Below are 24198 nucleotides of genomic sequence, written 5' to 3'. Positions count from 1 at the left end.
ATACAAGAAGTACAGAAGATGGCACTACTTGGAACATCTCACATCCTAAGAAAGGCACTATCCATCACATAGACTTCTACCTCATTCTAACCCTAGGCCCAAGGACTGGACCCGCCCGCTTATTGTGTTGTATCATGGCATGAAGTTCAAGGACATTTGTATAATAGTAATAATAATGATAATAATAATAATAATCATAATAATAATAGTAAAGATAAGTAGTAGTGGCTGCGTCCTTGTGGGGGGGGTGTATGAAGGATAAACTATGTCATCATGTCATGTCAATTCAAATAAAATAAAATGAAATGTCACATGTATTAAGCATTTGTTTGCTACTAACGAAAGTTGCTCAACAGCAGGACAAAGACATGGGTGCCAGTAAATCTCACAAAAACAACAACTAAAACTGTAGGGGCAGCAACATGTTTATACAAGACACGTATACCAACACTACTTACACCTACCAACAGGCCTACTACTCTGTGTGTGTGTGTGTGTGTGTGTTCATCATCCCTTGCGTTGTGTCACATGGAGCCTACAGACACCGCGCTGGAGTGTATGGGAGCTGCTGCTTTTTGAAGACTAGTGTTTGTAGCGACCCCTCCCGGCAGGGCACGGGAACGGTCATTTTGGCTGAGGCCAGAATACAGCATGCCCTGCTTGAGCTCCTCCGGACTCTGACTCACTCCGCTCCACCTCCCTCACCATTCGTCACATGCTCCCCCTCTTTCCTTCTCCACCTCCCCTCCAACCGTCCATCGCTCACACACTGCCTCCGCTACACACTACCCTCCTCTGCTGCTTTCCTTCCCCTTGCAGTCCCTCCCTTGTGAAACGTACAATGAGAAAATGCTCCATGTTCTACTGACTTAAACTGGATTACACAAAGGACGCCATGTGTTTATTACATACACGGACACACACACACAACGCAATATTTATCCACCCATGCTTCTTCCTGGGTCAACGCTTCCCAAGGGTGGCGTGTGGGAGTGCATGTCAGAGTCCTGAGTCATGTTGGAAAGCAGAGACGGAATTTACCTTGAATTCTGCGAGCCATTCCTCCACGACGCCACGCTCCGAACCCAGCATCTTCCTCAGAGAGGCCCCCCACCCCCGCCCTCAGATGCCTGGCAGATAGAGAGAGCGAGGAGATAGGAGAGACAGAGGAGGAGAAGATAGAGAGGGAGGAGTGGCAAAGACAGAGAGAGGGAGGGTAAGGAGGGTGGAGGGAGAGAGAGAGGGAGGGAGAGAGAGAGAGAGAGAGAGAGATGGGGGGGAGAGAATAAATGAGTGGGGAGTCTACCTGGAAATTGTTCCATCTGTAAAAAACAAAGGTGTATTTGTAGACGGGGGATGAGCGTGGATGCTACGCTTGTCATCTTTTCCCAGGCAGATGCACTGATACACCATTACGCAAGGGGTCCCCCTCACCTGTCAGAGCGGATCTGTGATGACATGAACACAAACCCACAACAGCATTACAGGGTTTCTCCCTGCCGGTTCAACTCCCAGGTGGCCACTGTCAAGTCTCAATTGATGATCACAAAAAAGGGAAGTAAGCAGTAGAGCATGTGGTATCTTTTCCTGGTGTAAAGCAAGGCACTTCCCCCAGCGGGCGGGCCTTCCCCGTCACAGAAACCTGACATGACACTGAGCGCCACCTGTGCAACCCCCAACCTCTCGCAAAAGGTACACACAAGGACTGCCAAAAACCTGCTGAAAGCAAAAAGTGCTGCCTTAATGAACAAATCACCTATATATCTTAAAAACAATGATAAAAAAAATCAACAATAACCCAAAACTAACAACAAACGAACAATACAGCACTCTTCTGATGTGGCACATTCTGCAGTCTGACTCTAACCAAGAGCCAAATATAACCCAGAGATCAGCCCAGAATACCAGTCTGACTCTAACCAAGAGCCAAATATAACCCAGAGATCAGCCCAGAATACCAGTCTGACTCTAACCAAGAGCCAAATATAACCCACAGATCAGCCCAAATACCAGTCTGACTCTAACCATGAGCCAAATATAACACAGAGATCAGCCCAAATACCAGTCTGACTCTAACCAAGAGCCAAATATAACCCACAGATCAGCCCAAATACCAGTCTGACTCTAACCATGAGCCAAATATAACACAGAGATCAGCCCAAATACCAGTCTGACTCTAACCAAGAGCCAAATATAACCCAGAGACCGGCCGAGAATACCAGTCTAACTCTAACCAAGAGCCATCTATAAGCAAGACATCAGCCCAGAATACCAGTCTGACTCTAACCAAGAGCCAAATATAACCCAGAGATCAGCCCAAATACCAGTCTGACTCTAACCAAGAGCCAAATATAACCCAAAGATCAGCCCAAATACCAGTCTGACTCTAACCAAGAGCCAAATATAACCCAGAGATCAGCTCAAAAATACCAGTCTGACTCTAACCAAGAGCCAAATATAACCCACAGATCAGACCAAATACCAGTCTGACTCTAACCAAGAGCCAAATATAACCCAAAGATCAGCCCAAATACCAGTCTGACTCTAACCAAGAGTCAAATCTAACCAAGATATCAGCCCAAATACCAGTCTCACTCTAACCAAGGGCCACATATAACGCAAGGATCAGCCCAAAATACCAGTCTGACTCTAACCAAGAGCCAAATATAACCCAGAGATTAGCCCAAATACCAGTCTGACTCTAACCAAGAGCCAAATCTAACCCAGAGATCAGCCCAGAATACCAGTCTGACTCTAACCAAGAGCCAAATATAACCCAAAGATCAGCCCAAATACCAGTCTGACTCTAACCATGAGCCAAATATAACACAGAGATCAGCCCAAATACCAGTCTGACTCTAACCAAGAGCCAAATATAACCCACAGATCAGCCCAAATACCAGTCTGACTCTAACCATGAGCCAAATATAACACAGAGATCAGCCCAAATACCAGTCTGACTCTAACCAAGAGCCAAATATAACCCACAGATCAGCCCAAATACCAGTCTGACTCTAACCAAAAGCCAAATATAACACAGAGATCAGCCCAAATACCAGTCTGACTCTAACCAAGAGCCAAATATAACCCAGAGACCGGCCGAGAATACCAGTCTGACTCTAACCAAGAGCCATCTATAAGCAAGACATCAGCCCAGAATATCAGTCTGACTCTAACCAAGAGCCAAATATAACCCAGAGATCAGCTCAAAAATACCAATCTCACTCTAACCAAGAGTCAAATATAACCCACAGATAAGCCCAAATACCAGTCTGACTCTAACCAAGAGCCAAATATAACCCAGAGATTAGCCCAAATACCAGTCTGACTCTAACCAAGAGCCAAATCTAAACCAGAGATCAGCCCAAATACCAGTCTGACTCTAACCAAGAGCCAAATATAACCCAAAGATCAGCCCAAATACCAGTCTGACTCTAACCAAGAGCCAAATATAACCCAAAGATCAGCCCAAATACCAGTCTGACTCTAACCAAGAGCCAAATATAACCCAGAGATCAGCTCAAAAATACCAGTCTGACTCTAACCAAGAGCCAAATATAACCCACAGATCAGCCCAAATACCAGTCTGACTCTAACCAAGAGCCAAATATAACCCAAAGATCAGCCCAAATACCAGTCTGACTCTAACCAAGAGTCAAATCTAACCAAGATATCAGCCCAAATACCAGTCTGACTCTAACCAAGGGCCACATATACCACAAAGATCAGCCCAAAATACCAGTCTGACTCTAACCAAGAGCCAAATATAACCCAGAGATTAGCCCAAATACCAGTCTGACTCTAACCAAGAGCTAAATCTAACCCAGAGATCAGCCCAGAATACCAGTCTGATTCTAACCAAGAGCCAAATATAACCCAGAGATTAGCCCAAATACCAGTCTGACTCTAACCAAGAGCCAAATATAACCCAGAGATTAGCCCAAATACCAGTCTGACTCTAACCAAGAGCCAAATATAACCCAGAGATTAGCCCAAATACCAGTCTGACTCTAACCAAGAGCGAAATCTAACCCAGAGATCAGCCCAGAATACCAGTCTGACTCTAACCAAGAGCGAAATATAACCCAAAGATCAGCCCAGAATACCAGTCTGACTCTAACCAAGAGCCAAATATAACCCAGAGATCAGCCTAAAATACCAGTCTGACTCTAACCAAGAGCTAAATATAACCCACAGATAAGCCCAGAATACCAGTCTGACTCTAACCAAGAGCCAAATCTAACCCAGAGATCAGCCAAAAATACCAGTCTGACTCTAACCAAGAGCTAAATATAACCCACAGATAAGTCCAGAATACCAGTCTGACTCTAACCAAGAGCCAAATATAACCCAGAGATCAGCCCAAAATACCAGGCCCTGCTCCCTCAGGCTGCATCCCATGGAAAACACAGAGCTAAATACAGAGCTAAATATAACCCACAGATCAGCCCAAATACCAGTCTGACTCTAACCATGAGCCAAATATAACACAGAGATCAGCCCAAATACCAGTCTGACTCTAACCAAGAGCCAAATATAACCCACAGATCAGCCCAAATACCAGTCTGACTCTAACCATGAGCCAAATATAACACAGAGATCAGCCCAAATACCAGTCTGACTCTAACCAAGAGCCAAATATAACCCAGAGACCGGCCGAGAATACCAGTCTAACTCTAACCAAGAGCCATCTATAAGCAAGACATCAGCCCAGAATACCAGTCTGACTCTAACCAAGAGCCAAATATAACCCAGAGATCAGCCCAAATACCAATCTGACTCTAACCAAGAGTAAATATATCCCACAGATAAGCCCAAATACCAGTCTGACTCTAACCAAGAGCCAAATCTAAAACAGAGATTAGCCCAAATACCAGTCTGACTCTAACCAAGAGCCAAATCTAAACCAGAGATCAGCCCAAATACCAGTCTGACTCTAACCAAGAGCCAAATATAACCCAAAGATCAGCCCAAATACCAGTCTGACTCTAACCAAGAGCCAAATATAACCCAAAGATCAGCCCAAATACCAGTCTGACTCTAACCAAGAGCCAAATATAACCCAGAGATAAGCTCAAAAATACCAGTCTGACTCTAACCAAGAGCCAAATATAACCCAGCGATCAGCCCAGAATACCAGTCTGACTCTAACCAAGAGCCAAAATAACCCACAGATAAGCCCAAATACAAGTCTAACTCTAACCAAGAGCCATCTATAAGCAAGACATCAGCCCAGAATATCAGTCTGACTCTAACCAAGAGCCAAATATAACCCAGAGATCAGCCCAAATACCAATCTCACTCTAACCAAGAGTCAAATATAACCCACAGATAAGCCCAAATACCAGTCTGACTCTAACCAAGAGCCAAATCTAAAACAGAGATTAGCCCAAATACCAGTCTGACTCTAACCAAGAGCCAAATATAACCCACAGATCAGCCCAAATACCAGTCTGACTCTAACCATGAGCCAAATATAACACAGAGATCAGCCCAAATACCAGTCTGACTCTAACCAAGAGCCAAATATAACCCAGAGACCGGCCGAGAATACCAGTCTAACTCTAACCAAGAGCCATCTATAAGCAAGACATCAGCCCAGAATACCAGTCTGACTCTAACCAAGAGCCAAATATAACCCAGAGATCAGCCCAAATACCAATCTGACTCTAACCAAGAGTCAAATATAACCCACAGATAAGCCCAAATACCAGTCTGACTCTAACCAAGAGCCAAATCTAAAACAGAGATTAGCCCAAATACCAGTCTGACTCTAACCATAAGCCAAATCTAAACCAGAGATCAGCCCAAATACCAGTCTGACTCTAACCAAGAGCCAAATATAACCCAAAGATCAGCCCAAATACCAGTCTGACTCTAACCAAGAGCCAAATATAACCCAAAGATCAGCCCAAATACCAGTCTGACTCTAACCAAGAGCCAAATATAACCCAGAGATCAGCTCAAAAATACCAAACTGACTCTAACCAAGAGCCAAATATAACCCAGCGATCAGCCCAGAATACCAGTCTGACTCTAACCAAGAGCCAAATATAACCCACAGATAAGCCCAAATACAAGTCTGACTCTAACCAAGAGGCAAATATAACCCAGAGATTAGCCCAAATACCAGTCTGACTCTAACCAAGAGCCAAATCTAACCCAGAGATCAGCCCAGGATACCAGTCTGACTCTAACCAAGAGCCAAATATAACCCACAGATCAGCCCAAATACCAGTCTGACTCTAACCAAGAGCCAAATATAACCCAAAGATCAGCCCAAATACCAGTCTGACTCTAGCCAAGAGTCAAATCTAACCAAGCTATCAGCCCAGAATACCAGTCTGACTCTAACCAAGGGCCACATATACCGCAAAGATCAGCCCAAAATACCAGTCTGACTCTAACCAAGAGCCAAATATAACCCAGAGATTAGCCCAAATACCAGTCTGACTCTAACCAAGAGCCAAATCTAACCCAGAGATCAGCCCAGAATACCAGTCTGACTCTAACCAAGAGCCAAATATAACCCAGAGATTAGCCCAAATACCAGTCTGACTCTAACCAAGAGCCAAATATAACCCAGAGATTAGCCCAAATACCAGTCTGATTCTAACCAAGAGCCAAATCTAACCCAGAGATCAGCCCAGAATACCAGTCTGACTCTAACCAAGAGCCAAATATAACCCAAAGATCAGCCCAGAATACCAGTCTGACTCTAACCAAGAGCCAAATATAACCCAGAGATCAGCCCAAAATACCAGTCTGACTCTAACCAAGAGCTAAATATAACCCACAGATAAGCCCAGAATACCAGTCTGACTCTAACCAAGAGCCAAATCTAACCCAGAGATCAGCCCAAAATACCAGTCTGACTCTAACCAAGAGCTAAATATAACCCACAGATAAGTCCAGAATACCAGTCTGACTCTAACCAAGAGCCAAATATAACCCACAGATAAGCCCAGAATACCAGTCTGACTCTAACCAAGAGCCAAATATAACCCAGAGATCAGCCCAAAATACCAGTCTGACTCTAACCAAGAGCTAAATATAACCCACAGATAAACCCAGAATACCAGTCTGACTCTAACCAAGAGCCAAATCTAACCCAGAGATCAGCCAAAAATACCAGTCTGACTCTAACCAAGAGCTAAATATAACCCACAGATAAGTCCAGAATACCAGTCTGACTCTAACCAAGAGCCAAATATAACCCAGAGATCAGCCCAAAATACCAGGCCCTGCTCCCTCAGGCTGCATCCCATGGAAAACACAGAGCTAAATACAGAGCTAAATATAACCCACAGATCAGCCCAAATACCAGTCTGACTCTAACCATGAGCCAAATATAACACAGAGATCAGCCCAAATACCAGTCTGACTCTAACCAAGAGCCAAATATAACCCACAGATCAGCCCAAATACCAGTCTGACTCTAACCATGAGCCAAATATAACACAGAGATCAGCCCAAATACCAGTCTGACTCTAACCAAGAGCCAAATATAACCCAGAGACCGGCCGAGAATACCAGTCTAACTCTAACCAGGAGCCATCTATAAGCAAGACATCAGCCCAGAATACCAGTCTGACTCTAACCAAGAGCCAAATATAACCCAGAGATCAGCCCAAATACCAATCTGACTCTAACCAAGAGTCAAATATAACCCACAGATAAGCCCAAATACCAGTCTGACTCTAACCAAGAGCCAAATCTAAAACAGAGATTAGCCCAAATACCAGTCTGACTCTAACCATAAGCCAAATCTAAACCAGAGATCAGCCCAAATACCAGTCTGACTCTAACCAAGAGCCAAATATAACCCAAAGATCAGCCCAAATACCAGTCTGACTCTAACCAAGAGCCAAATATAACCCAAAGATCAGCCCAAATACCAGTCTGACTCTAACCAAGAGCCAAATATAACCCAGAGATCAGCTCAAAAATACCAAACTGACTCTAACCAAGAGCCAAATATAACCCAGCGATCAGCCCAGAATACCAGTCTGACTCTAACCAAGAGCCAAATATAACCCACAGATAAGCCCAAATACAAGTCTGACTCTAACCAAGAGGCAAATATAACCCAGAGATTAGCCCAAATACCAGTCTGACTCTAACCAAGAGCCAAATCTAACCCAGAGATCAGCCCAGGATACCAGTCTGACTCTAACCAAGAGCCAAATATAACCCACAGATCAGCCCAAATACCAGTCTGACTCTAACCAAGAGCCAAATATAACCCAAAGATCAGCCCAAATACCAGTCTGACTCTAGCCAAGAGTCAAATCTAACCAAGCTATCAGCCCAAATACCAGTCTGACTCTAACCAAGGGCCACATATAACCCAAAGATCAGCCCAAAATACCAGTCTGACTCTAACCAAGAGCCAAATATAACCCAGAGATTAGCCCAAATACCAGTCTGACTCTAACCAAGAGCCAAATCTAACCCAGAGATCAGCCCAGAATACCAGTCTGACTCTAACCAAGAGCCAAATATAACCCAGAGATTAGCCCAAATACCAGTCTGACTCTAACCAAGAGCCAAATATAACCCAGAGATTAGCCCAAATACCAGTCTGATTCTAACCAAGAGCCAAATCTAACCCAGAGATCAGCCCAGAATACCAGTCTGACTCTAACCAAGAGCCAAATATAACCCAAAGATCAGCCCAGAATACCAGTCTGACTCTAACCAAGAGCCAAATATAACCCAGAGATCAGCCCAAAATACCAGTCTGACTCTAACCAAGAGCTAAATATAACCCACAGATAAACCCAGAATACCAGTCTGACTCTAACCAAGAGCCAAATCTAACCCAGAGATCAGCCAAAAATACCAGTCTGACTCTAACCAAGAGCTAAATATAACCCACAGATAAGTCCAGAATACCAGTCTGACTCTAACCAAGAGCCAAATATAACCCAGAGATCAGCCCAAAATACCAGGCCCTGCTCCCTCAGGCTGCATCCCATGGAAAACACAGAGCTAAATACAGAGCTAAATATAACCCACAGATCAGCCCAAATACCAGTCTGACTCTAACCATGAGCCAAATATAACACAGAGATCAGCCCAAATACCAGTCTGACTCTAACCAAGAGCCAAATATAACCCACAGATCAGCCCAAATACCAGTCTGACTCTAACCATGAGCCAAATATAACACAGAGATCAGCCCAAATACCAGTCTGACTCTAACCAAGAGCCAAATATAACCCAGAGACCGGCCGAGAATACCAGTCTAACTCTAACCAAGAGCCATCTATAAGCAAGACATCAGCCCAGAATACCAGTCTGACTCTAACCAAGAGCCAAATATAACCCAGAGATCAGCCCAAATACCAATCTGACTCTAACCAAGAGTCAAATATAACCCACAGATAAGCCCAAATACCAGTCTGACTCTAACCAAGAGCCAAATCTAAAACAGAGATTAGCCCAAATACCAGTCTGACTCTAACCAAGAGCCAAATCTAAACCAGAGATCAGCCCAAATACCAGTCTGACTCTAACCAAGAGCCAAATATAACCCAAAGATCAGCCCAAATACCAGTCTGACTCTAACCAAGAGCCAAATATAACCCAAAGATTAGCCCAAATACCAGTCTGACTCTAACCAAGAGCCAAATATAACCCAGAGATCAGCTCAAAAATACCAGTCTGACTCTAACCAAGAGCCAAATATAACCCAGCGATCAGCCCAGAATACCAGTCTGACTCTAACCAAGAGCCAAATATAACCCACAGATAAGCCCAAATACAAGTCTGACTCTAACCAAGAGCCAAATATAACCCAGAGATCAGCCCAAATACCAGTCTGACTCTAACCAAGAGCCAAATATAACCCAGAGATTAGCCCAAATACCAGTCTGACTCTAACCAAGAGCCAAATCTAACCCAGAGATCAGCCCAGGATACCAGTCTGACTCTAACCAAGAGCCAAATATAACCCACAGATCAGCCCAAATACCAGTCTGACTCTAACCAAGAGCCAAATATAACCCAAAGATCAGCCCAAATACGAGTCTGACTCTAGGCAAGAGTCAAATCTAACCAAGCTATCAGCCCAAATACCAGTCTGACTCTAACCAAGGGCCACATATACCGCAAAGATCAGCCCAAAATACCAGTCTGACTCTAACCAAGAGCCAAATATAACACAGAGATTAGCCCAAATACCAGTCTGACTCTAACCAAGAGCCAAATCTAACCCAGAGATCAGCCCAGAATACCAGTCTGACTCTAACCAAGAGCCAAATATAACCCAGAGATTAGCCCAAATACCAGTCTGACTCTAACCAAGAGCCAAATATAACCCAGAGATTAGCCCAAATACCAGTCTGACTCTAACCAAGAGCCAAATATAACCCAGAGATTAGCCCAAATACCAGTCTGACTCTAACCAAGAGCCAAATCTAACCCAGAGATCAGCCCAGAATACCAGTCTGACTCTAACCAAGAGCCAAATATAACCAACAGATAAGCCCAGAATACCAGTCTGACTCTAACCAAGAGCCAAATATAACCCAGAGATCAGCCCAAAATACCAGTCTGACTCTAACCAAGAGCTAAATATAACCCACAGATAAGCCCAGAATACCAGTCTGACTCTAACCAAGAGCCAAATCTAACCCAGAGATCAGCCCAAAATACCAGTCTGACTCTAACCAAGAGCTAAATATAACCCACAGATAAGTCCAGAATACCAGTCTGACTCTAACCAAGAGCCAAATATAACCCAGAGATCAGCCCAAAATACCAGTCTGACTCTAACCAAGAGCTAAATATAACCCACAGATAAGCCCAGAATACCAGTCTGACTCTAACCAAGAGCCAAATCTAACCCAGAGATCAGCCCAAAATACCAGTCTGACTCTAACCAAGAGCTAAATATAACCCACAGATAAGTCCAGAATACCAGTCTGACTCTAACCAAGAGCCAAATATAACCCAGAGATCAGCCCAAAATACCAGGCCCTGCTCCCTCAGGCTGCATCCCATGGAAAATACATCTTTATCAATTCTCCCGGGGACATGCCGTGAACATGCCATGAACATGCCATGAACATTCCATGAACATGCAGGCCTTGTTGTTAGTTGGCTGTGGATGAGGTGTGTCTCTGTGTGTGGGAGAAATTTTGAACAAGGAAAAGTGAAAGACGTGTGTTTGTGTGTGTGTGTGTGTGTGTGTGTGTGTGTGTGTGTGTGTGTGTGTGTGTGTGTGTGTAGACACACTAAGCTGGTTGTCTGGGGTGGAACAGTCACAGGCTCCAGTGACATCTGGGATACAGGTTGAGGGTGATAACGCAACTGAAAACGATAACGCATACTGGGAAACACACTGGGACACAGTTGGGATACAGTACTGGGACACACACGGCCACATACTGGGACACACTGGGACACACATGGACATATACTGGGACACATACTGGGACACACACGGACACATACTGAGACACACACTGGGACACACCCGGACACATACTGGGACTCATACTGGGACACACAGTGGGACACATACTGGGACACACACTGGGACACAGTTGGGAGACATACTGGGACACACACGGACACATACTGGGACACACACTGGGAACATACTGGGACACAGTGGGACAGAGTTGGGAGACACACTGGGACACATATTGAGACATACTGGGACACACAGTGGGACACATACTGAGACACACACACACACACACACACACACACACACACACACACACACACACACACACACACACACACACACAAACACACATATTGGGACACACACTGGGATACAGTACTGGGACACACACTGAGATACAGTACTGGGACACACACTGGGACACACATGGACACACACTGGGACACACACTGGGACCCATACTGGGACACACACTGGGACATAGTTGGGAGACATACTGGGACACACACACACACACATACTGAGACACACACTGGGACACACCCGGACACATACTGGGACTCATACTGGGACACACAGTGGGACGCACACGGACACATACTGGGATACACACTGGGAACATACTGGGACACACAGTGGGACAGAGTTGGAAGACACACTGGGACACATACTGAGACACACACGGACACACAGTGGGACAGAGTTGGAAGACACACTGGGACACATACTGAGACACACACGGACACATACTGGGACTCATACTGGGACACACACTGGGAAACAGATGGGAGACATACTGGGGCACACACTGGGACACACACAGACACATACTGGCACACACACTGGGACATAGTTGGGAGACATACTGGGGCACACACTGGGACACATACTGGGACAAACACGGACACATACTGGCACACATACTGGGACACAGTTGGGAGACATACTGGGGCACACACTGGGACACATACTGGGACAAACACGGACACATACTGGCACACATACTGGGACACAGCTGGGAGACACACTGGGAGACACACTGGGACATAGTTGGGAGACATACTGGGACACACACTAGGTCAAATACTGGGACTTACTGGGAACCACACAGACACATACTGGGACACAGTTGGGACACATACTGGGACACACAGTGGGACACAGTTGGGACACATACTGGGACACACACTGGGACACATACTGGGACACACACTGGGACTCACTCCTCTACAGAGTCTCATATATGCCATTAATTAGCTTCAAAAACTGAGAGGCACAAATGAAGAGTTTCAGTGTGATAACACAGGTCATGGAAACGCCATTCTTTCATAAACACAGGCCAGTGTGGTCAGTAAAATATAAATGTAACAGCCACTGCCCTCCCTATATCAGCTCCCCATATCAACTCCCTATATCAGCTCCCCATATCAGCTCCCCATATCAACTCCCTATATCAGCTCCCCATATCAGCTCCCCATATCAACTCCCAATATCAACACCCATATCAGCTCCTCATATCAGCTTCCCATATAAATGCCCCATATCAACTTCCCATATCAGCTCCCCATCTCAACTCCCCATATCAGCTCCCCATCTCAACTCCCCATATCAGCTCCCCATATCATTGCCCCATATCAACTCCCATATCAGCTCCCCATATCAACTCCCTATATCAGCTCCTCATATCAGCTCCCCATATCTGCTCCCCATATCAATGCCCCATATCAACTCCCCATATCAACGCCCCATATCAACACCTCATATCAACTCCCCATATCAACACCTCATATCAACGCCCCGTATCAACGCCCCGTATCAACTCCCCATATCAGCTCCCCATATCAACACCCCATATCAACACCCCATATCAACTCCCATATCAACTCCCATATCAGCTCCTCATATAAGCTTCCTATATCAACACCCCATATCAACTCCCCATATCAGCTCCTCATATCAGCACCCCATATCAACTCCCCATATCAGCTCCCCTTATCAGCTTCCCATATCAACTCCCCATATCAGCTCCCCATATCAATGCCCCATATCAACTCCCATATCAACGCCCCATATCAACTCCCCATATCAGCTCCCCATATCAACACCCCACATCAACGCCCCATATCAACTCCCATATCAGCTCCTCATATCAGCTTCCCATATCAACACCCCATATCAATGCCCCATATCAACTCCAATATCAGCTCCTCATATCAGCTTCCCATATCAACTCCCCATATCAGCTACCCATATCAATGCCCCATATCAACTCCCATATCAGCTCCCCATATCAGCTCCCCATATCAACTCCCCATATCAACACCCATATCAGCTCCTCATATCAGCTTCCCATATCAGCTCCCCATATAAATGCCCCATATCAACTCCCATATCAGCTCCCCATCTCAACTCCCCATATCAGCTCTCCATATCAACTCCCCATCTCAACTCCCCATATCATTGCCCCATATCAACTCCCATATCAGCTCCCCATATCAATGCCCCATATCAACTCCTCATATCAACACCCCATATCAACTCCCCATATCAACACCCCATATCAACTCCACATATCAATGCCCCATATCAATGCCCCATATCAACTCCCCATATCAACTCCACATATCAACTCCTCATATCAACTCCCCATATCAACGGCCCATATCAACGCCCCATATCAGCTCCCCATATCAACGCCCCATATCAACGCCCCATATCAGCTTCCCATATCAACACCTCATATCAGCTCCCCATATCAACACTCCATATCAACGCCCCATATCAACTCCCATATCAGCTCCTCATATCAACACCCCATATCAATTCCCCATATCAGCTCCTCATATCAGCTTCCCATATCAACACCCCATATCAACTCCCTATATCAACGCCCCATATCAACTCCCCATATCAACGCCCCATATCAACACCCCATATCAACACCCCATATCAACACCCCATAACAACTCCACATATCAACTCCTCATATCAACACCCCATATCAACTCCCCATATCAACGCCCCATATCAACACCCCATATCAACTCCACATATCAACTCCTCATATCAACACCCCATATCAACTCCCCATATCAACGCCCCATATCAACTCCCCATATCAACTCCACATATCAACTCCTCATATCAATGCCCCATATCAACAGTTAGTGCTTGCTTCTCAAAATGGGTCAGTAGGAGAAATTAAACCATAGCCAACGTTTTACAGCATTTGAGTGCACTTGGCTGCACTCCAGCATGCTCCTACATGCTGCAGCATGCTCCTGCTGCTCCTGGATGCTGCAGCAGCTTTATGTCAGTCTTGGCAAACTACATACATGATGCAAGTGAAGCCGATATTTGCATAGCTAAACTAATTTTTCGACTTGTATGAGATTAATTATTAAATAAATTTGCTCCAAAATTGTACCAAGCTAGTCAGCTTGTAAAGTAATGTGTATGTTACCACTGTACAAGATGTGTGGGCACAAAAACACTAGTTTGAGATAGCGAGAACCATCTGAAATCACGTATGTGATTAGAGGCCAACTACAGAGTATGTTTCTTCACTATATAAACCGCATACAACGGGGGTCCGGGTAGCATAGCGGTCTATTCCGTTGCCTACCAACACGGGGATCGCTGGTTCAAATCCCCGTATTACCTCCGGCTTGGTCAGGCGTCCCTACAGACACAATCGGCCGTGTCTGCAGATGGGAAGCCAGATGTGGGTATGTGTCCTGGTTGCTGCACTAGCGCCTCCTCTGGTCGGTCAGGGCACCTGTTCAGGGGGGAGGGGGAACTGGGGGGAATAGCGTGATCCTTCCACGTGCTACGTCCCCCTGGTGAAACTCCTCACTGTCAGGTGAAGAGAAGCGGCTGGTGACTCCACATGTATGGGAGGAGGCATGTGGTAGTCTGCAGCCCTCCCTGGATCAGCTGAGGGGGTGGAGCAGCGAGTGGGGTAATTGGCCGGAAACAGCTGGGGAGAAAAAAGGGGGGGGGGAATCCCCCCCAAAAGAAAAAAAAAAGACATGTAGGTCAGGTGAAGTGGCTGTGCTAAATTGTCCCTAGGTATGAATGTATGTGTGTGTGTGTGTGTGTGTGTGTGTGTGTGTGTGTGTGTTTGGGCCCTGTGATAGACTGGTGGCCTGTCCAGGGTGTCTACCACCCGCTTGCTGCCTAATGACTGCTGGAAGTGGCTGGAATATATGTATATATATGTATATATGTGTATATATATATATGTAGCGTTATAACAGCACTGTGAGTGGTGTTATAAGTGCTCAGCTAATGAGGAGCGGAATATCAACACGGATACGGGAGAAAAACGCTTTAATGCATTGCAGTACAGGCCTGTTTCGTGCGTTGCGCGGTCATCAGCTGCTAATGTGGTTCAACAAAGAAACACACAGTTTGCGTTGCCCCGCGTTACGCCCCTACTTTCGGTTGGACATCCACCAAACAGAGGAGACGTAATAACCCCCGAAAATGAAATAGTGAGACCAAGGAAATGGGTAAACTAGGAATCTGTTTACTGGGGTAACCGGCAGACACACACAGGTTATGACCTTACTCTTCGCTGGCCTAGAGTCTTCTGACTTCCTTACTACGTAACACTGGAATTAGCCTAGTGCTCCACCTAGTGGTTGAACTAGAATATAACATTCCCTCTCACTTAAGATAAAACATAAGAATTGTAAGCAAAACTCCAACAGTTTCTCTAAGCTAAAACAATAAAAATAGAACAGAACGAAACCTCTCACATGGCCTATACCTTCTCTGTCTCCTTCTGGTTGATTTGAACCAAACAGTCACCATTTACCATGCAGCTCACTCACAATGGCGCCACCTTAAACCAGGCGTTATCTCCACGTGTCGCTTAGGTCAGTATCACCAGGTACCCATCATTTATTGTCTGTTCGACGGTGCAAGGTCTTTCAGGTGGCTTGGCAGCTTTGTGAGGCTTTTTGCGCGTCTTCGGACACTCTGAGTGATGCCACTCAAAGTGTCCGATGGTCGCTGTCCAACCGAAAGTAGGGGCATGACGCGGGGCAACGTAAAATGTGTGTTTCTTTGTTGAACCACATTAGCAGCTGATGAGTGCGCGACGCACAAAACAGGCCTGTACTGCAATGCATTAACTTTTTTCCTGTATCTGTATTGATATATATATACACATACATACACACACACACACACACACACATATATATATATATGTATAGCGTTTTTTTCCTCAGAAACCGTCAATGGTGTTGATAAGAGTGCCCAACTAATGAGGAATGGAATATCAATATACTAGATGTAGGGGAAAAAAACATTTAATACATAGCAGTACAAGCCTGTTTGGTGCGTCGCACACTCATCAGCTGCTAATGGGGTTCAACAAAGAAAACACACAGTTTACGTTGCCCCGCATCACGCCCCTAACTTCAGTGGACAGCGACCAATCAAATGAGGAAACATTTGAACTATTACAACCAATGGGGTAGGTAGTTACGATGCACAGCAACCAATGGAAGGGGTAGAAAACATTACAACCAATGGGGTAAGGGGCTGGGGCTTGTTTTGAAAAAGCATTTAGGGGCCAGGGCACTGTTGAAATGGCCTACATTTACAATATAACAAGGTAATTTGTGTGAATCATACAGTGGGGTGGTGTTGGGGCACAGTTGGAAGGGCAGGCAGTTAAAATATAAAAATACAGCATGGAATAAATGTCATATGTGTATCATCTAATGGGGAGGGGGGGATAATAAAGACGTTTTACTTGTAGTTACAAAGGAGATATTTTTCGGTGTCTACAACTGGTGGTCAATTCGTTTCTATTATTCAAGGTGGACATATCAGGTCTGCAAATAATAAAATACTTTTCTGCCAAGCACAGGTCACATCTTTTACCCCTAACTGAATATGCACTACTCTTTGCAAGGATTGCAAAGAGTAGTGCACTCCAAAATCTTGTGGAGAGCCTTCTCAGAAGAGTGGAAGCTGTTATAGCTGCAAAGGGGGGACCAACTCCATATCAATGCCTATGGATTTAGAATGAGATGTCATAAAAGCTGCTGTAGGTGTAATAGCCAGGTGTCCCAATACTTTTGTCCATATAGTGTGTGTGTGTGCGTGTGTGTGTGTGTGTGTGTGTGTGTGTGTGTGTGTGTGTGTGTGTGTGTGTGTGTGTGTGTGTGTGTGTATGTGTGTGTATAAAACTTTGTTAAAAGAAACACTCAATGGCAGGGAAAGTGCTCAACAAATAAGCAAAATAATCCAGTGAAATAGGTAAATTCTTTATGAGATTTCATGCCATAAGCAATCATCAGTTGTTATACATACATATATACATATACATATACAGAGAGAGAGAGAGAGAGAGAGAGAGAGAGAGAGAGAGAGAGAGAGAGAGAGAGAGAGAGAGAGAGAGAGAGAGAGAGAGAGAGCATTTTTTTCCCTAGAAACCATCAATGGTGTAGATAAAAGCGCTCAACAAATGAGGAGCGGAATATTAAGATACAGAATTTTTTTTAATGCATTTCATTACAAGCCTGTTTCCTGCAACGCACACTCATCCGCTACCAATGTGTGTGTGTGTGTATGTGTGTGTGTGTATATATATAAATATATATATATGCTGCTGCTAGTTTATTAAATTTAGAGTATTGTTTAAATCATATTAGGAAAGACTTACTGGTGTTGATTACCGACTGGATGGATCCCGGGCCCAAAGCAGAGAAGCTCAGACTGACTGGGCCTCTCCTTAGAGTTATAGCCCATCCCAAATTGCTGAAACAGCCTTCTACATGTCCTAACAATTACAAAGAGGTCCGTTAGACCACAACATCTCTTGCACAGTGCCCGGAAGTTACTCGTCTTCATTCTACCAAGAAACCCTGAACGACTGTGTGTGTACTGTGCAGATAACCACAACAATGTTGCCAAACAGGCTTTGAGCAGCCAGAGTTGGTCTGAGACCGGAGGTCAACGAGGGAACAAGCTTTCCTCTCAAAGCACACGAGGATCCAGCCGATTCATATCTCTTCGTGTGAGCAAAGTCCTTTTATCTGAATGTGTGTCTGAACTGGAAAGCCCTGAGAGGCCCTGTCGATGTCTTTATGAAACGCTGACTCACTCATTTCCTCCTGCCCTGTCAAACTGTCAGTCAAGGGAAATTCTCTGTGGGTAGGACCAGATTTGTGGTTACTATGGAAACTGTATTCAAGTGCCACTCCGGCGGTACCAAATCTTCTCAAACACGGCCATGTCTGTTGAGGAGCTTGAAAGGCAACTTAAATGATGACGTACTATGAAATGCAAGCAAATCAAACACACCTTATGTCATCAAACCATGAGTGAAACCAGTGTACGTAACGCCCCTTCTCTGGTGTTCGATCTTGGTGAGAAAACACCCTTTTTTTCCCGGGAAAAGGGAAATACACACACACACGGACAGAAAAACCAGTGTTTTTCCTGCTATATTAAGGCATTTGTGCAGTGCCCAAGTCGACTGAACAGGAAACAAGGGGGAAAAGTCTTTAATATGCAGCGCTCAAGCTAAAATAAAATCTACCTAATAAAAACGTTTTGCCTGTCAGTCTGTGGATGTGCAGCCTCCTAGGCGGACCCTCGCACAAAGGCGATCAAGTCTGACATGAAATGACAGATATCAGGCTACCATAATATGGAAACCCTTATTAAAATACTTCAAATGTGTTTAACCGTGAGGGTTTTCATGATATAAAATTAATCATGGCGACTGGCTGCCCTGCTGATTGACATTCGTTCATAAAACAACATCAGAAAACATAGCTCCACCATGGGAAATGTTTCATAGTAGCTACTAGGATGATGTGCTGTGATTAATCCTACTCTTGAAATTGCACTTTTGTCACTGAGTTTTAACACTGGAGACTATAACACTTCCGTGTGATGGCAAGGCAAATAAGGCAAAGTATTTTTGGGTCATCCAGTGTTGCTCCAGTTCTCCTGTGCCGAGATCAGCAGTAAATTATTTGCTGGCTTACGAAATACGATCGACTTCTCATTTACTTTCAAGACTCATACCCGAATACATAATATTTGGTTTAGACACGATCGCTGCCCGGTCTGACTCAATGTGAGTCGTGCATGGACACAGTTGACTCGGATCAGGCAGCTGTCCACAAAACATTTTAGACTGATATATCCAGCAGTTTGTGAGCTCTGCAACACACGTACACTCACACACGTGTGCACAACCAAATGCACGATCCCCTCCAGGCTAAAAAAAAAGACTGTCATCAATGAACAGGATCGGTAAATATCTCTTTATACGGCAATCCTTTCTTCTGTTCAACTGCAGGTCCATACACTTACCTTACTGTCCCAGAACTCAGATCTCCACTAGGAGAAGATTGCTCTCCGCACTCTCACACATCTGTCAGTCACTGAGGGTCACCTGCATGAGACAGAACAATTGACCTATCAGGCAAACTGGCACAAGAATGGAGGGTGATGAAGTTGTAAAAAATATATAAGGAGGCAACAAATAGGTAACAAGAAGTGTATTTGTGGCAAACACACACAAGTCAAACAAGCACATAGCATCGTCATCAGTCTACAGTACACAGATCAGGACTGCTCCACACCACCACCCACCCTGACTACAAGCGGCTTTGATCGACTAGATCTTGGTTTTAATGATTAATGAAATGGATACATGAAAATATTCACGAGCTACAGAACCACAGAATGTGTTTTTTGCTAGACTTGGTTTTTATTTTCAAAATGGAAACAAAGATTGTTACAGATGGTCATGCAACACCACGAGCTGTCATTTTGAGGAATGGCACAAAAGGATTTGCAAAGTTTTTATTTATAAGTTTACAATTGTCACGTAGCAACCCTCAGCTGAGTGACTTGTTATTTTGCTGGCTAAAAATATTCCTGGAGCTTAATTGACACTAACAGCTCAGGAGTGAAATAATGTCCCTGACACTAGCAGCTCAGGAGTGAATAGCTGGAGTTTACCCTGAGGGTGCTTTCACACCTGAGCTGTTTGGTCCGTTTTAATCGAACCCTGGTGCGTTTGCCGCCTTGGTGCGGTTCGTTTGGGCAGGTGAGAACACAGCAATCGTACTCGGGTGCGCACCATCAGCGGACCGAGACCTTATTGAAAGGTGGTCTCGCTACGCTTCCAAACGCGCTGTGGTGCGGTTCGTTTGTGGTGAGAACGTGACCCAACCTTGCACCGACCCAACTGCAGAAAGCGCTGCGCATTTCTGCACTAAACGACCTCCCGCAGCCAGCTACGCTGTGCCTTATGGGACGCACAAGACGTGCCTCCTCCATATGCGCCTTGGGCGTCTCCAGTGAATCGGAACATTATTTTCCAGCCGCGACTCCTTTTCAAACTGTATCGTCTGCAGAAAGAGGTAAATGCAAACGATGTAGTAACCGACGATCAACGCCACAACCAGCCCGCGCAGTTGTGTCTCCATTATGAAATCACTGCGAAATTACTTGTGTTGTCGGTTATTCTACTTCCCAGAGTTTCTTTCGAGTTTTCCCGCATGGAAATTCTTACCAATCGGAGAGCAGTTTAGGAACTACGTGATTGCTCCCGCCCCAGACACATCTGACCTATCTACTACTTTCAGCTGCTCCCGTTAGGGGGCGCCACAGAGGATCATCCGTTTCCATTTCTTCCTGTCTTCTGCATCTTCCTCTGTCACACCAGCCACCTGCATGTCCTCCCTCACCACATCCATAAACCTCCTCTTTGGCCTTCCTCTTCTCCTCTTCCCTGGCAGCTCCATATTCAGCATCCTTCTCCCAGTATACCCAGCATCTCTCCTCCACACATGTCCAAACCATCTCAATCTTGTCTCTCTTGCTTTGTCTCCAAACCGTCCAACCTGAGCTGTCCCTCTAATATACTCATTCCTAATCCTGTCCTTCTTCATCACTCCCAGTGAAAATCTTATCATCTTCATCTCTGCCACCTCCAGCTGCACCTCCTGTCTTTTCATCAGTGCCACTGTCTCCAAACCATATAACATACGTAGCTGGTCTCACTACCATCTTGTAAACCTTCCCTTTAACTCTTGCTGGTACCCTTCTGTCACACATCACTCCTGACACTCTTCTCCACCCACTCCACCCTGCCTGCACTCTCTTCTTCGCCTCTCTCCTGCACTCCCCGTTACTTTGGACAGTTGACCCCAAGTATTTAAACTCATATGCCTTCGTCACCTCCACTCCTTGCATACTCACCATTCCACTGTCCTCCCTCTCATTCACGCATAGGTGTTCCGTCTTGCTCCTTCTGACTTTCATTCCTCTTCTCTCCAGTGCATACCTCCACCTCTCCAGGCTCTCCTCAACCTGCACCCTACTCTCACTACACATCACAATGTCATCTGCGAACATCATCGTCCATGGAAACTCCTACCTGATCTTGTCCGTCAACCTGTCCATCACCATTGCAAACAAGAAAGGGCTCAGAGCCGATCCTTGATGTAATCCCACCTCGAACCCATCTGTCATTCCAACCACACACCTCACCACTGTCCCACTTCCCTCATACATATCCTGCACCACTCCCACATACTTCTCTGCAACTCCCGACTTCCTCATACAATACCACACCTCCTCTCTCGGCACCCTGTCATATGCTTTCTCTAAATCTACAAAGACACAATGCAACTCCTTCTGGCCTTCTCTATACTTCTCCATCAACATTCTCAAAGCAAACATCACATCTGTGGTGCTCTTTCCTGGCATGAAACCATACTGCTGCTGCTGATCATCACCTCTCCTCCTCTTAACCTAGCTTCTATTACTCTTTCCCATATCTTCATGCTGTGGCTGATCAACTTTATACCTCTGTAGTTGTTACAGTTCTGCACATCACCCTTGTTCTTGAAAATCGGTACCAGTATGCTTCTTCTCCACTCCTCAGGCATCCTCTCACTTTCCAAGATTGTGTTAAACAATCTAGTTAAAAACCCCACTGCAATCTCTCCTAAACACCTCCATGCTCCACAGGTATATGTCATCAGGACCAACTGCCTTTCCACTCTTCATCCTCTTCATAGCTGCCCTCACTTCCTCCTTGTTAATCCACTGCACTTCCTGATTCACTATCCGCACATCATCCAACCATCTCTCTCTCTCATTTTCTTCATTCATCAGCCCCTCAAAGTACTCCATCCACCTTCTCAGCACACTCTCCTCGCTTGTCAGCACATTTCCATCTCTATCCTTGATCACCCTAACTCGCTGCACATCCTTCCCAGCTCGGCCCCTCTGTCTAGCCAATCGGTACAAGTCCTTTTCTCCTTCCTTAGTGTCTAACCTGTCATACAACTCACCATACGCCTTTTCCTTTGCCTTTGCCACCTCTCTCTTCACTTTACACTGTATCTCCTTGTACTCCTGTCTACTTTCTTCATCTCTCTTACTATCCCACTTCTTCTTTGCCAACCTCTTCCTCTGTATACTTTGCTGTACTTCCTCATTCCACCACCAAGTCTCCTTGTCTTTCTTCCTCTGTCCTGATGACACACCAAGTACCTTCCTAGCTGTCTCCCTCACTATTTCTGCAGTGGTTGCCCAACCATCTGGCAACCCTTCACTACCACCCAGTGCCTGTCTTAACTCCTGCCTGAACTCCACACAACAGTCTTCCTTCTTCAACTTCCACCATTTGATCTTCGGCTGTGTCTTCACTCGCTTCCTCTTCTTGGTCTCCAAAGTCTTCCTGCAGACCACCATCCGATGCTGCCAGACAAATCTGACCAATGAGTGAAATTAATGTTCTCACGTGGCTTGTGCGGCCGCATTGTGGTTCGCTTCACCAACTAATCAACTGACTTGGACCAGAGCAAACAAATAGTTGTGAAAGGGAACTGAACCAGCTGAAAAACGAAACAATGTATTGTAACAATCACGGATGAATAGGCTCAGTAGCCCTTGACTAAAGGGTCCGACCCATTAGCCAAGGGCTACCGAGCTGGAGGAGAGTGGTGGCCTACTACAGTCATGTCTTGAGCCTCCTCGAACGCAATTACTGCGTTACACGATGCGAGCTCCTGGCGGTGGTCGCGGCGTTCAATCATTTCCGCCCCTATCTCTATGGCCAGGCTTTTCTCCTGCGGACGGATCATGCGGCCCTGATCTGGCTGCTCACCTTTAAGGAGCCCAAAGGCCAGGTGGCTAGGTGGATTGAGGAGCTGCAGAGCTACGATTTCGAGATCCAGCACCGAGCCGGGCGCCTGCACAGCAATGCAGATGCCCTCTCCCGTCGTCCCTGCAAGGACTGCAGACACTGTCAGCGCCAAGAGGAACGAGACAGGGCAATGCTCCAAGTGTCCACCGTGCGGCAGGTTGAGCCAGAGGAGGTGTGGCTGATGGCAATGGACAAGCAGGAGTGTCAAGCAGCGCAGGACAGTGATCCCACCCGGGCCAGGGTGGGACAGTGGGTTGACACCAAGGCATGCCCCCACTGGCAAGCTGTCTCTGCCATGTTGGTTGGAGACCAAGGCCTACTTTTCCCAGTGGGCCACGTTGGCCTGACGTGATGGACTGTTGTATCGGGTCTGGCGAGCCCCGGGCCGGGGGAGAAGTGTGTGGCAGTTACTGGTGCCCAAGGACTGGCGCTAACGAGTGCTATGGGCAGCCCACGGCTCGGTGGGGGCAGGTCACTATAGGGTGGTCAAGACGCTGAACAAATTGCGCCAACGGTTCTACTGGGCCGAATGCAGGCACAACACTGAACTTTTTGTGCACTGTTGTGATGC

The 24198-nt window shown here is 45.7% G+C and overlaps 1 protein-coding gene across 1 annotated transcript in view; it reads right to left on the bottom strand.

Moving 5' to 3' along the window:
- Nucleotides 1-24198, bottom strand: part of LOC130120700 (hyccin 2) — a 147186-nt gene that overhangs the window by 89069 nt on the left and 33919 nt on the right. The window contains exons 2-4 of the mRNA XM_056289390.1: nt 19772-19853; nt 18108-18224; nt 1042-1130 (exon numbers count right to left, since the gene is read on the bottom strand). Of these exons, the coding sequence (XP_056145365.1) occupies nt 1042-1092 (51 nt within the window). The 5' untranslated portion in view covers nt 1093-1130; nt 18108-18224; nt 19772-19853. The remainder of the gene's footprint in view (nt 1-1041; nt 1131-18107; nt 18225-19771; nt 19854-24198) is intronic.

This window comes from Lampris incognitus, chromosome 11 (genome assembly GCF_029633865.1).
Source record: "Lampris incognitus isolate fLamInc1 chromosome 11, fLamInc1.hap2, whole genome shotgun sequence".
Lineage (NCBI taxonomy): Eukaryota > Metazoa > Chordata > Actinopteri > Lampriformes > Lampridae > Lampris > Lampris incognitus.
The sequence above is the reverse complement of the archived record's forward strand: the minus strand, read 5'-3'. Positions and strand labels throughout refer to the sequence as shown.